Below are 15,147 nucleotides of genomic sequence, written 5' to 3' on the forward strand. Positions count from 1 at the left end.
TCGAAGTTCGGTGGTCGATCTCTGTCGGTCAGGACAGTCAGTGGTTCTAGAAGCCGTCGACGCACGCTATACCCCACGCAGCATAGCGCCACCATGCATGACCCCCGGTAAGAACATTAGCGCATCCGAGATATCAAAAGTCGCGCTTCTTTAAACCGCACTTCAGCCCCCTCTACAAAACAACAATACCAATCCAGCACCATCCCCGTCCCCAAAAATGTCTTCCACAGCCCCTGCCTCACAGATCCACCTCCGCACACCCCCGGAGCCGGGAAAGAAACCCGCATCCCGCACCTACCTCATCTACTTCGTAACCGGCAACCCAGGCCTCGTAGAATACTACCGCACCTTCCTCACCCACCTCTACGGGCTACTAACCCACAACACGGCCTCAGACCGGTCCACAGAATTCCAAGTCTACGGCCGCAGTCTCTCTGGCTTCGAAATGAACGACGCTGAGATCAAGACGATGAAGTGGCGGAAACAGCCGCCGTATGGGTTGCAAGACCAGATTAGGCATTCGGAAGATGAGCTTGCGGAGCTGGTGGAGGAGGTTAAGGAGAGTGGTGGTGCGAGGGATGTTAGGGTGGTTTTGGTGGGGCATAGTGTGGGGAGTTATATTTGTCTGGAGATTATTAGGAGGTTGAGGGCGCATGGGATGGTGGGGGAGGATTTTGAGACGAGGGTTGTTGGGGCGGTGGGGCTGTTTCCTACGGTGGTGGATATTGCGAGGAGTGAGAGTGGGATGAAGGCTTCTGTGAGTACTTTTTTCTTGTTTTTCCTTGATCCAATCAGGTCCTCTCTACGAAAGAGCAGTATCGTCAACACAAGAGCTTCTTCTTTCGCCTGAGATTCGAGCGTTTCTTGGGACGCATCCCCTACGATGGCCTGGAGATGGCGGGCTAGGCACAACTTCCGCATTTCATACGACCCATGCGCGAGGAGGTGCTCTCTGATGAGAGGTACCTCAAATCCAAGAGCCTTGGGATGCATCTCGCGTTCCATTAAGACATGGGCCGACTGTTTTGTTGGACGCGTCCTTATACATGTCTTTCTGGCATATGCTAACAGTATCGTGTAGCCCTTCCTGAAGAACTCCAATTTTGCGACCTTCGCAGCCCTCTTCGTCAACTTTCTTACCATGTTCTTACCCATCTCAATTCTTACAACCCTAATCGCAAAATTCATGGACTTCCCCACGGACGCCGCGCAAACCACCGCCGCCTTTGTCAAATCCCCCCACGGCATCCACGAAGCACTCCACATGGCCCGCGATGAGATGTTCCAAATCGACACCGACATCTGGGACGAGGAGATCTGGGGCGCCGCCGCTTCAGAGCCCGCAACCAAGCATCCGCACCCGCGGCCCATCTTGCGCTTCTTGTTCGCGCGAAAAGATCACTGGGTTGCGGATGCGACGAGGGATGCGCTTATCCATACCCGTGGAAGGTTCAGCCGTGGAGATGGCGTAGAGGAGGTGGAGGGCCAGGGCGAGAACTGGAAACCCGTTATGGAGATTGATGAGAGGGAAGGGTGGCCGCATGGGTTTTGTATTCGCCACGGGGTGCCGGTGGCGGAGAAGGTGGCGGGGTATGTTCGGGCGATTGTGGCGCAGGATATGGCGAGGAAGTAGCGACTCTTATTGGTGGGTTTCACGAAGCATCTCACAGCATGGGGTATATGTACAGGGGCACATCAGATGGTCGCGAGACCAAAGAAAAACAGAATCTCTATGTTCTAGTAGATCTGACTGACATTCCATGCAAGACAGTTGGGATTGATGGGGATGCTGGTGTCATTTTGGATACGTTTTTCTTATCAAGACATGGTGTTGTGTATGCAGCAATGCGGCACAGCCCCTGCCATCATGGGTAGCAATGCATGGTTGCAAATATCATGCACGAGATCAGAAGTCATCTTCCCCGCTTTCAGCCTGTTCATTCTCAATCTCTTCCCACTCCCCAGCCTCACCGTTCACACCCTTCGTTCGCTCTTCATTTCCTCAATCGACGTCTCGCTCCGATACTCAAGATCACTTCAACGCTCTTTACCTCCCGCATTTTATACGACTCATACGCGAGGAGATACTCTACGAAAGAGAGAAGTATCGCATCTCCAAGAACCCCCTGGCCACGCGAGCGAAGCATTCACAATGCCACGCAAACCCCACAAAACCCCGCCAGCTCAGCCATACCAATATAACGAGCTGCCTCGTGATGGGTCTTTCCGCTACATCGTTCTACACCGAGGCACCGGAAACGACCCTCTCAAATGCAGTCTACAGACAGCGCCCTTGGCCAAGACAACATTCGAGGCTATATCCTATGTCTGGGGCAAAAGCAAGAAGAACAAGAAGATCATGTGCGACGGCCGCGTGATCAGAATCACCAAGAGTCTTTCCAATGTGCTGCGGCGACTTCGGCTCCCTCATAAACGGCGTAAGCTGTGGGCTGATGGCATTTGCATTAATCAAGATGATTTGGAAGAGAAGGGGCACCAGGTAGCCATTATGGGGGATATATACCGGTCGGCGAAGTGTGTCTTGATCTACATTGGATCTGAGGACAATGGCCATGGACCACTGGCGTGCTCTTTAGTGGATGACGTCAATCGGATGATCGACGAGACTTGCAGACACATCGATACGTCGCAGGGTGCCTTTCCTCACCTCAAAGATGATGATACCCTCCATTCCGACTCTCGCTGGCATTCTATGCTCAACCTGTTCCGTCAAAGCTGGTTCAGGCGTGGTTGGGTTGTCAGAGAAGCGGCATCTGCGCATTACGGTCTAGTCCTCTGGCACAACAGCGAATTTAGCTGGGAAAAGCTGATGCGATTATACATTTGGTTGTTGATGCGTGGGAGCGGAATATACGGGAAATTCAAATTATGGGAAGGGACTGTGTGGTCCCATGCGCAGGCTTTCAGAGAGAAAGAGAAGGCCATTGCTGAAACTATATGTACGGCGTACGAATGGCCCACGAGTTCTTTGTTATCACAGCTCAGCACTGGGAAAACGCTGCAGCTATCGGACGCTCGCGATAGAGTATACGCTTTCATGGAGCTCTATAATAACTTCAAGCGTGTGTTTGTTATGAACCCCGACTACCACCTAGCACCTCTAGAGGTGTATCATCAATTCGCAGTGAAATATATTCAAGAGAGAAACGACATTGCCATACTGGATCATGTTTGTCACGATTACGAATGGAACAGGAAAATCGATGACATACCGTTCGTTGACATACCGTCATGGGTACCACGCTGGGATGTTCGTAGGTGGTCACTTTCGGCAAAAGGAATCCCACGCTGGCAGCGTGCCATCGCTCGTGACGGGTCCATTAATCATCCCAAAATCATAGATTCTTGTACCCTTTCCGCAAGAGGTGTTATCCTCGATAGCGTTTGGTATGCTTCAGACGTCTTCCATGGAGACGAAGAGGAGAAGTGGCAAATATTGGATGAAATCTGGGGCATGGTCTCTCAGACGCTCAACACTTCGCCTTACGGAACTTCTCACATTCTAGAAGCCTTCTTAGATTGTCTGTGCTTCGGTAGAATGGGTGGAAATGCGGAATATTGGCTTCGGGCTAGGGATGCATTCATTACACGTCGCAACGCCGACTGTCTTGACGGATCGGTAGGCCATGAAAACGCCATCGACGATGATCTATTATCTAGTGCTAAGATCGTTTGGGATTACATCCAGGGCTACGTACAAGGAAGGCGATTCATCATTACCAGGCGCGGATACATGGGTCTGGCTCCTGATGTTACCGAGTACGACGATTCATGCGCAATCATCTTTGGTTGTCGCTTGCCCTGCATCTTGCGACAGACTTGTCCAAAGCAACAATACAAATATATCGGGTCGACTATGTTATTGGGCTCACATTCGTACAAGGGTGATGGCGAGCCCATCTTTTGGTATCCATTAGGTCACGACTACAGCAAGGAATGGGTGAATTGGGACGTCGAGGAACAAGACATCCAGCTAGTGTAAAGTAGAAGACTTCATTCTACCAGCTTGTAAGACTTTGAGATGCACAAATCCTCGCCTAACCACTAAATTGAATACACGTCTCGAGCTACATGTTAACATTATCGGTATCGGCGATAACGACACCAATCCTCCTGTCCATACGCCTTCGCCTTCCACCCTGTGATATGTTGTCATCTGAAAGCTTTCTCTGGTGAACCAACAATGTGATCCACTATGTTCCGAGGAGTAACATCTCTGGTCTGCCTCGAAGGCGAACGTTCCAAAGTGAATGAACTAAGTGTCTCGATCGACAACTTGTGGAAAGAAACAAAGAAAACGTTGAATGCCAGTGAGCTAAGGGATGGTAATTAGCTCAGCAGCTTCATTACCAGTGGGTGATGGGAGGGATGGTCTGCCAAGACGCTAGACTCGGTTGGTGCAAATGTGTTTGCGTCGACGATTTGGGATGGAGCAGGTTCATCATCTCCATTTGTCATCTCCGGAGATGTGGAGTAAAACAAAGTTCTCGAGCATGTGTACTGTACTCACGTCTCAGAATAAGCTCCTTACATCGCGAGAGGCATATGCGTACTTGCTTAGTCCGAGTTAGCTGAATGTTCATCTATTGAATGAGCCTGCTCAATGCACTTCGAGAGAAGGGGCATCTTCAAAGTGACCAGCAGAAGGTCGTTCGTCTATCATAAGGCTCTTTTGTCCGCTGAGCGCTCTGCGATAGCCCTTGTTGAAGTTTTGATCGAGCAAGTCACCGATTATGGACTAACTCGTATACTCGTTGTATACCGACCAGAGGGCCAGATCCTGTGCCCGGACTAGCAGCCACAGGAACATGAGAATGGTGCAAGAGAGACGAAACGTTTCGAAATATACCGATACCCAGTGCGGAACCAGAGTTACTTGGATCGACGTCGACTGACAGTAATGAAGGGCTGGTAATCGAAGTAAACGCGCAATGCCGAAAGAAGGTATCAACTGTTACATAGCGACAGTTCTGGGCTTTCCTATGAGCAGAATGCAGGCTTTCGAAGTAGACAATACTCGGGAACATGTTTTTGCACAATATTATATGGTTTAGAGCAGTACATACCAATGGCCATTTATCACGTCTCCAGATCCGGAGCACAGCGTGCGCAATGGCGACAACATGATGATCTATCCCGTAGGCCCAGCAGCCAGCGCGGCAATTTTTCAAAAGCAGTAAGTGCTGTGGAAATGTTGGAATAGCGAAGTGAAGAGACGGGATAAGATTCGAGGAGTAAGGAGATCTCATGGAAGCTGCAACCGGCGTGGTGATCTGATAGAAGGGCTGGCTCGTCCTGATCCTTGCACGAGGAGCAGGCTTGCGAAGATCGCAAAGACCGCTCCCGACTTCTGTCTGCGTCGATAGCACCAATGCAGAAGTGATAGCTGTTGTTCGAAGGATCGCTGCGCCTGGGAGGCCTGAGGTTGAGGACGGAGACAAGGCGAAGTGGGGAGGTTGGCCTGTGCGTAATTGGCCAGCTCCTCCAACAATGGCGTTCGCCGTTGTAGATCTCTTCGCTTCAGCCTGCACCCTTTTGTTTCGTTGCTATTCTGATAATTCATTTCAACCAGTCAAGCCGATGGGAGAATCCTGACGTTTGACCAATCACGTTGTTTCCGCATGTTTGAAGGCCTGTAAGCGGTAGCCTCCCGCTGCGCCTGCGCCAGTCATGTTCGCTTGAACTACGGTGGCTATGTATCAGCCGCAGGCACACGCCAAAGCTCACAACAGTGATGCGCAAACCACTTGCGAGATCGGCGGAAGCTAATACAGTGCACCGAACGGATGGAGTGAGATCACGGTGTCGCTGAGGGCTTAGTTGTGAACGAGCACAACCTTGAAGACATGCCTTCAGTTGGCAAATGTCCAGAGTCCTGGCAAGTCATCGAATATCGACCAACATTGGGGGAAAAGTAGCCTACATGCTCTGTTGCTTGACACGGTTCGGTGGACAGCTGTGGTATGGCATCCGAAACAAGACCTGGTCGTTCACGGGTACCATGTGCGCTGACGTCCTCGGAGAGGCAGTGGGATATGTTGACCGCATAATGCTCAACCTGGACCCTTTCAGCATGAACGTCTTCTTTGTGTATGTTACCCCGTCCGTGTATGACGTCCATGTCTAACAGGAGTCAGTGACTGCATTGCGCCTACCATGTCACTTGCTCTCGTGACCGCCAGCATCTATTGCTCTTTCGGACGCAACATCGTAGTCAACGGGGCCGATTATCCGAGGCTAGAACCCAATTTTTGCAGGTAGGTCTTCGTCGCACGCGATACGCTCGCTCTTGTCCTACAGGTTCTTGGTGGTGGCATGGCCGCAACTGCAGGAGACAAGCACAGCTCAAGTACGGGAGTCAATATCGTAATGGCTGGTCTGATGTCCCAAATCATACCCTGACTCTTTTCCTGACTCTTTGGGGGCGAATTCCCTCTCCGTCTGCGGCATGCGAAGATCTCAAGCAGCTTGCCATGCACCCAGCCACCATTGTACATCCAGCTTCGTTGACAAAGAACATCATCTGTTTCCAGTGGAGCCTTCTTCTTGCAACTGTGCTCATCTGTGTGCGCTGCATATACCGTGTCGCTGAGCTCAGAACCGGTTTCGGCGGAGATCTGGCTGACCACGAAGCTACATTCATGGTCTTAGGAGGGCCAATGATAGTCCTTGCAGTTGTAGCATTGACAGTGTTTCATCCCGATCGAGTGTTTTCAGACCTCTGGACACCTGCTGGTAAGGGCTTTAGGTTGATGGGAAAGCTTACTCATGATAATGCTAGCACAGACCATCTTGCTGAACAAGAGTGGAACAATACGGCGTACCAGCGTGTCGAACAACCCGAAAATGTCGCTTGAAGCGGACCAAATACCTAGTAGACTATGGGGATGTGGCTTTGCGTCGAGAAGCTGAAGACGGAATGACAGTCACGTCCTGTGGCAGCCCTTGTGGCGCTGTAGTAGGACTTTGCGTATCATCAGTTTCCGTCAAATTCCATGCTTTTCTCAACGAATGCACTGTTCATCGAAGTCACTTTTCCTTATACAGTTTCGGTTTAGCGTTTCACGATTGACTCGGCCCCTGCGCAGATATACCTATTAGATGTATAAGAGTTGCCTGGACCTTGAGATCCCTGGGGCCGCAGCTGGAAATGCCTGTAACTAAATCGTGGCTGTGTTGTCTTGATCCTGTGACAAGTGCATCTAGCGGTCAACCTGGTGAAAGGACTTCGATGTCGGTCGTCGTCTTGAGAGCTAGCAAAGGTATCCATGAACCTTAAGCGGATCACACCTGCCTCATAATGATCGACAAGTTCGCGATCGTTGTAAAGGCAGGAAGCGGACAGACGGGTTGGTATCAAGCCAGCTACGTAAGAACGAGAGGTCGATGCTTGCCGCTCAGACCCACGAGGAGCGGATGCCCCCGACAGGCCGTTCTTCGGCATCCGAGGCTCTGCGCATGTACTTTGAGTCGGAGAGCGATTGCCTCGCTCGGGCCCTGAGGAGGATGTCGGTGGTGCGGAGAGCAGTGTGCACCGACGTTGCAGAAGCGGCGCGCCGATGGCATGGTCTTTGGGTGAAATCCCGATTGAAGGGAAACTCAAGCTGGGGATGTGGCTGAGTGATCCTCACCGTCGTCGCTAAAGTATGCACCTTTCCTCTTTCGGCTGGCTCGCCGGCTTTCACCCTTTCTTTCAAGCTCGCCCTTCCTGTACCTCGCCAACAACAATGACCGAGACTCGCCAACCGTAGCCGTTCCCGGCGAGAGACGACTCAAGTCCATAAACGTTCTTCTCGCTATCGCGAACAATTCCTTGTCGACATGCGCCGTGCCATGTGCTCCATGCGTCTCCAAGCGCTGTGCCGCACGTCTGCGCTGAATAGCCCCATCCTTCCAGCCTTACGGGTACTACGCCCAGGTGGTGGCGCGCCTTCTCCTGTCAGCGTTTGGGAAACTGGAAGTCAACATGTTGTTTCATGACCACATCCGTTCCATCTCGCCAAATTCGCGCTAGCTAACGTTGTGGTGACCTAAATCGGGGACTTACACGGCCTCATCTGCAGCCCAGCCTGCATGAAGTCAGCCTCTTGATGTGCATTCTCATCATGGCGAGCAAGGCGGAGCCTCACCTGCGTGCACCGTATGCTTGCAGAGTTTCAGACGCGATGCTGGACAAGGTACCGTGCCTCTGGCGCTTCTGTCTCTTGTTTATGCTTCACCTCCCCTTGTCCATTTACTTCGATGTAGGCCCATTGTTCAGTACATATTTTCTCTCTGGGTCAAACGCGATATAACAATCCTCGGTGGAGCCCAGCCCGCAACATCCGTCTGGTACGGTTGTAATTCTCTTTCCAGAGTCACGGCACACATATTTAACACATTCTACGTACTGTTACCGACGCGATCGGCCGTGCAGCGCATCACTATGGACGCAGACAGACGGCTCGCCAAAGCTCTCGAGGCCGCCAACGACGCTCTCCAACATCTTTCAATAACCGCGGACTTCGGAAGTCTAGACTGCACACATATCGACCGACTCCTTGGGCGGGTAGTCGACCTACCAACCGAGGGAAATCAAAGGAACAGCAGGCGGAATTTGCTTGTCATCCGACAGTGGATGATTAGTGAAGGCCCCGGCGTTGTGCTTCTCGAAGTCCTGGGTCAGTTATATTGGCGGCTGGGCGAGCTCAATAGCAACCAGTTCGAAAAGTTCAAAGCAGCACTTCAGCAACGACAGCCATACGTTACTTTGGTGAAAGACGCGAACGCAGTAGCGCTGGTGATTCAGCGCATTCGATACATTCAGAGATCAAAGGCGGACGCTTGTCAAGACTTTCTGTCCGAGTTGTCGGATCTTATCGGCGCTAAAGGTATGCGTTTCACCATGAGAGTATCAAACGTAGCTTGCTAATCTGGGCAGTCGATTCACCAATGCTAACTGTAGAAGCTTTACAGATATGCTCACGTAGTCCGACGCGATCTGTCCGTTCTCGTGACAGCATATCTTCACAGGAGACAGGACCCGCAAGTCTCATCAAGTATTTCCCACTTAGCACGGTCCCCGCTGCCGCAGATATGGAAAACTTCCTCATCGACTTCTATGTCAGGGGCATCTGCCCGGGTCGCACCGTTGCATCGCAGACGAATGTGTACACGTCGTTATTACAGGTTGCGGATACTTGCTTAAGCACACGCTACGCTATCCTCAGTCTCTCAGCATCATACCTCTGCGAACAGATGCCGAAAGACAAGGATACCTATCACCAAGCGGAACTGTATTACTCGACGCAAGCACTTCAAGCTCTAGCATCACAAATCAGCGATGGTCATCACTATAACGGTGCCCTGGCTACTAGCATGCTACTGATGCACCACGGCCTGATCAATCAAGACGACTCCCTAATGTGCTGGTCATGTCACGCTAATGTGCTCGATGCGATTCCCCCGGAAGCAATCACCCACAACTCTGACACCGTCATGTTCTTGCACGCTCAGCTCATCTTGGCACGTACCGCACGAACTTCTCACCAGTTAAGCAACACTCGGCAGCATGCGTTCGAGACCACAAACTGGTTGGATAGTATATCGCCAAGCGAATCTTCCAGGACTTCGACTACTCTGGGAGTCTCACCTCAGTTGCTCTTCCTCATTTCATCCATAACATCACTTCCGACGGGCCCATACAGACTAAACAAACTCATGTACGCCCAAGCACAAGAGAAACAGCTTCAAGATCTAAAGCAGTGGAGTTCAGAGCCAGATGGGCCAGAGAAAGAAATCCTGCTCGCCACAGCAGAAGCCTTTCGCCTCGCCGCGCTCATCTACCTGCGCTGTCGCGTCTACGGGTAAGCATCTTATATAGCCTAAAGCTTTCACATTTTGACATGTCTCCAGGTTCACAAGATTTCACTCCTCCATCCTCGAGCTCTCCGACGCACTCCATACTCTCCTCCTTTCGCTACCAGTGAAAGGTCCACTATACACCGCCATCTACCCCGTCTGGCCCTTCTTTATCGCTGCAGTCACTGCGAACTCAGACAAGCGCGACCGCCTATACCAGCGCGTCGTACCAATACGAGAAGGCGACAAGAACACGCTCCCACCCGTGCTCAGGCGTATCAGCGGTATGCGTACCTGGCTTGCAAATCAGGACGCGGCATGCCAGCGCGACGACGGATGGTGGGACGAAATGCTTAGTCCCAAGTCTAGCACCGTCGCATTGAGCCCGCATCTGTTGTGCTTGGGTTGAGCAGCTGCCAAACCCGCCGCGACCAGTCCCTCGCACTTTCCCAAGTCCCTCAAGCTACCCTTTCTTCCATTCTAGAAGTCGCAGTCAAGATCCCATCTCTTTCTGATCTCTTACGTCATATATCCTAATTGGATGCATCTTAGCGAGTCATCATCCTCCTGTCATTTCGGCACATCTCAGGCATTTCTGCAAGCATACCATCATCGATCACTCAACGTCGAGTCACCCTACCGCGTCTAGATCTCAATTCAATCAGTATTCGCAGAAGCAGTCTCTTCTTTTTCCCACAACCTGCAGTTTCTATTCCCCGGTTGCCCACACAGCGCTCTGGCACCATAGAAGGAAGAGCGTGAATCCCATTCTTTCCGCGTCCCGTCTCTGTCACCCATTCTCTCTACTATTGCAGATCCATATTCGCCATCGTATCCTTAGACCAAACCAGCACCATGAGTTCTAGCTGCGCGGATGCAGCAACACATCCATATCAGGAGAAGATAGACGCGACCAAACGCAGTCGTAGACCCAAACTGTAACTCTGCTCACTTTGTCTTGACTGGTGTGGGTATAGAGAGCCACCCTGGATATGCATTACCGGTTGTCAGATGTTCCCAAGTCTGTTGTAACCTGCAAGAGCAATTCAATTTCGCTACTAAGGGACATTAGGTGGAGACGTTGATGAGGTGGGATCAGGTGTAGTGTTCATGGCACGTGACGAATGGTCAGTCATGTTGCGACATTGGTGGCCAGCCAAGCACGAAAGAAGAAGAGCTCGCATTGAAGTTTTATGACATTGCCATTGAATCTATCGGTATCCACATGTACTCCCAAAGGATTTAATTACGAAGAGCCTTAAATATTGCGCCTGGATGCTTAAGATTGCCAGACCGTGCGATATCGCTACGCTGTGGAACATTGAAAAAGACAAACATGACAAGTTACCTGGCGCGCACGCATATCGGGCCCGAAGGGAAGGACTTGGTACTGTAGTTGAGCAATGGACCTCACTCCTCCAAATTCCATAATATTTGAGCACCGTTTGTAGACTTTGGAGGCAGATGTATCACTCGTAGGGTGCTTGATTTAGCGCTCTGAAAGACGGACGAGAAGGCGAATAGCGGATGGAGTAGTTACATGGGATGTATAGAGGCAAATTCCGTAGCGACCAGAGGGTACAGATGACCAGACTGATATTGCCCAAGCGAATGACGCCTTCCTAGGTTTCGTGGTATGTCGTCGATCGTTCGGTAAGGACGGAAGCCGAGAAGTTTGGGTATAGCTGGGAAAATGTACATGAAAAGGGTATCGAAGTCCAGAAGCATGAAACAGCTCGCCATTACTCTTGTGGCTCTAACCGGAAGAACTCTTCATGCTGTAGTGGTGTGCCCAGTAGGGGTTTAGTGGCCGCCGTTCTTCCTGAAGTTAAGCAACTGAGATAGGCTCGCTAGGCTGCATCCGCTCTTGAGGAAGTCGTGGCTGATCAGCTCTCCGGCACTCGCTCGGGACTTTACGTCGACGCAAAGGCAGACCGACAAGAAAGCCTTGAGCTCCTTCGAGAGCTTGTCTGGCTTCTTGAGACGAGGAGTGCCATTGGTGGCAATGAGATACAAAGCCTTGAGCGGTTCCTCATTCAGGTACGGTGGTTCAGACTCGATCATCTCAATGGCCATGATACCCAAAGACCAGATATCGACCTTGTTGCCATACTCTTTTTGCTTGACGACTTCAGGGGCCATCCAGTATGGAGTTCCAACCATAGTCGCACGCTTGCTGCGCTGCTCGGTGAGCTTCGCACTGAAACCAAAGTCGGCTGTTAAAGGTTAGCAAGCTGTCGATGGAGGTTACGTGGCGGGTACATACTGATCTTGACATTGCCACGGCCATCGAGCAAGACATTGTCACTCTTGATGTCTCGGTGGATGATGTTCAAGTTATGAAGGTACTCAAGTCCCTTGCAGGTCTGATGATTGTCAGTGTAGATTCCCGAAAGTCCATGCTACATAGCTTACCTCGAAGCAAATCGTCGCGATCTGGTCTTCGCTAATGGAAGGGTTGTTGTCAATGATGTCGGTCAAAGCACCTCCCTCCATGAACTCCATGACGACCCAGAGCTCGGACTGCTCCTCTTGCAAGAACGCGTCCAAGAAGTTGACGATGTTGGGGTGTTTGCTGTCCTTCATGACGATAATCTCGTTTACGATAAGTTCTTTGCGTGGCTGGTTGCGGAGATCCATTTGCTTGATAGCGACCTGTGCACGTGGGCCATTTTCTTGCATAACCCTTCGGGCCATGGGCGAAGTGGCACCTTCACGGATGCGAGCAACATACACGGAACCACTAGCACCTTGACCAATCTTCTTTTGCTTGTTGTACGAGTCCAGTGGCCGTTCTTTGGATACGACCTCCCGGAGCTTCGCCATGACCTCGCCTTCGGACATGCTGGACATGCGCACATCCTTCCGTGCTGGCTCCTCCTTGGGCTTAGCAGTAAGGGCCTGCTCGGCCTTCTTCACTGCATCACTGACAGGAGCATTCTGAGGCTTAGCAACGTTCAACGGCTTGGGTGCAGCACCTGGCTGGTATTGCTTTTGCTGTTGGTTTTGACCATTAGCAACCCTGGGAACCTGGCCACTCGAATTCTTCGAGGCCATGGGTGGTCGTTGCTGAGTTGACTGCGCTTTGGAAGGAGATGTGCTGTAGCCACCATTCTGTTGCTGAGGTGCAGAAGGTGCTGGACGCTGTGCGACTGGCTGCCGCGGGGGCTGCTGCTGTGGGCCTCTTGCACCGGGAGTGGATGGCGCAGGGCGGCTGGGGTTGTACCTCTGGCCTGACGGGCTCTGATCTCGCGAATAGCCGCCTCCGCCAATTTCTTGTTTCGCCGCTGGAGTAACCTTCTTTGGAATATCGTTCTCCCAATCAGCTTCAGCTTCAGCCTGCAGCCTTTGTTGGTGCTCGTACTCCTGCCTCTGCCGCTGGAGTTCGCGTTCGCGCTGTGCCCTGACCTGGTCCTCTTGCCTCCTCCTGTCCTGTTCGTAGCGATCTTGTTCGTAGCGATCCTGTTCGTAGCGGTTTTGTTGCTGCGAAGCCGAGTTTTGTTGACCGCCATAGCCTTGACTGTAGCTGTCTTTTCGCTGATAATTGCCAGGCGGTGCAGGGCGCGGAGGCGCAACAGAATTGCCGCTGCCACCGTATCCAAGCTGTTTCTCCATTCCAGCATTTGTTGGCGGGGTCGGAGTGAGACTCGGGTATTGCTGAGGGTCCTCGGAGCGCTTGACAAGCTTTTCGGTGTAGAACTCCAAAACTTCCAAAACAGCCTTGGGGTTCTTCGCGTAGTCGTCTTTAGTTAAAGCAGATGCGGTGAGAAGCTTCTCCCATTCTACCGGCAGACCGACGAACGCTCCGCTGTTAGGGTCGAAGCCTACGTGCACTCTGTGGGTGAAGTTGGTGGGGTTGCTGACACCGCCCATGCTGGGACAGCGCTGGTAGATGCTGTCGATCCACGAGTAGACGTCATCGTCAGTCTCGACCTTGCATGTAATGATCTTTGTAGGGCCATCGCGGGGCGGGGACGAGCCCTTGCTGGCGTTGGCAGCCTTGGTGATTTCAAAGGACAAAGGCTGCGTGTCTGATCGCTCCACGCCGAGGATGTCTCGTAGTTGAATCGTGGTTGATGCTTTGGAGGCATTAGGGCTCTTGAAAAAGTTCAGCTCGAATTCGCGCAGTACCAGCCACCGCTCGGCCCAAATCATACTTCTGAACACGTTTGCATCCTTGACCTTGACCATGCCCTCTTTGACTGTGGCCGTTGTCGAGACGCTTCTCTCGGACTGTGTGCGTACAAGCGACATTTGCGAGCCGTTGTTGAAAGCAGACGACTGCATACTCCGGCCGACCATGTTGCCCGGCATGTTGGGGTTGGTGTCGGGGAAAAGGTTGCGCTCGGTGGTGGGTTTGGGTGGGGGTGGTTTTGGTGCTGCACGGGTGTTCTCGAAATGTCCATTGGGATACATGCTGGAGCAATGTGGTCAGCGGCCGGTCTCGCGAGTGGCAGTCTGATTGAAACGGGGCAGGTGACGCTGCTGCCGTTTGGGGTTGAAAAGCGGTGTTTGGAGCAGCCAGACGACAGCTGAGGAAGGAGCGCCAGGGGACTCACATGGGCAGACTATCGTTGTAGCAACAACAGTCGAATTATACAATAGCTACAATAGCTTCGTGAGTCGTTCACTGCCTCTGGTGCGGCCAGGCAGTCGAGGGTGAGTGTGGTGAATAGCGGGGGACCCGTGCTCAATGGGGTGAGCAAGTAAGTGGCGGGGCGATGTTGAGCGAGGTCTGGGTCAACTCTCACTGAGACAGAGGGCGCTGGGGTGGTGTCGAGGACGCAGCGTCCGGAGATGGGGGTCGCGTCGAGTAAGCAGCAATGCGAGGGTCGGGCTGCAGCAGAGCGGGATACCAGTCCTGATCCTGAAAGCGAGCGGGCGCTGCTGCCAATCCAAATCGCAAAGCGTCGCGCCGAGTCGTCTTCAGCGAGGATGCCACATTCGAGAACTGCACAAGCAGGGTAAATAGGAGAAGCTGACAGGCTGCGGGCGAGAGCGCAGTCGTGTCTGGTGCACGCAGTCGTGGTAGGGCCTGGAGTGGAACCCTTTCTCCTGGCACCATTGGCTTTGGGCACTGGCGCGCTAGCATCCGGCACGGAACTTTCTCTCACGTGCGCTCGACTCCTCTTCGGACGTCGAGCCTGAAAGGAACGCGATTTGCACTCATTGGCTGTTTCTACTCAAGCAGCGGAGGACTACCAGCGGCATGAGTCTACTACAGACGTTTCATCAGCAGACAGGCGCGACAACGGCAGAGGGTCCGGCTTGATCGCCCGGCGGTTG

General features: G+C 52.3%; 3 protein-coding genes across 3 annotated transcripts; 2 read left to right on the plus strand and 1 right to left on the minus strand.

Annotated features, from left to right (window-relative positions):
- Positions 1–217: 217 nt before the first annotated feature.
- On the plus strand, positions 218–1,633 carry J4E84_005637 (uncharacterized protein; the record flags this gene model as incomplete). The annotated part of the gene is made up of 2 exons (XM_049388233.1): positions 218–586; positions 1,082–1,633. 2 exons carry the CDS (start codon positions 218–220, stop codon positions 1,631–1,633), a joined length of 921 nt encoding a protein of 306 aa, XP_049243778.1.
- A 6,813-nt stretch (positions 1,634–8,446) lies between these two features.
- On the plus strand, positions 8,447–10,270 carry J4E84_005638 (uncharacterized protein; the record flags this gene model as incomplete). Its single annotated transcript, XM_049388234.1, has 3 exons — positions 8,447–8,891; positions 8,942–9,866; positions 9,916–10,270. The coding sequence occupies 3 exons, from the start codon at positions 8,447–8,449 to the stop codon at positions 10,268–10,270; spliced, it is 1,725 nt and encodes a 574-aa protein (XP_049243779.1).
- Positions 10,271–11,664: 1,394 nt separating this feature from the next.
- On the minus strand, positions 11,665–14,277 carry J4E84_005639 (uncharacterized protein; the record flags this gene model as incomplete). The annotated part of the gene is made up of 3 exons (XM_049388235.1): positions 11,665–12,077; positions 12,128–12,227; positions 12,277–14,277. The coding sequence occupies 3 exons, from the start codon at positions 14,275–14,277 to the stop codon at positions 11,665–11,667; spliced, it is 2,514 nt and encodes an 837-aa protein (XP_049243780.1).
- Between the last annotated feature and the right edge of the window lie 870 nt (positions 14,278–15,147).

Source organism: Alternaria hordeiaustralica (genome assembly GCF_023758085.1).
Source record: "Alternaria hordeiaustralica strain BMP 2776 chromosome Unknown scaffold_10, whole genome shotgun sequence".
Taxonomy (NCBI): domain Eukaryota; kingdom Fungi; phylum Ascomycota; class Dothideomycetes; order Pleosporales; family Pleosporaceae; genus Alternaria; species Alternaria hordeiaustralica.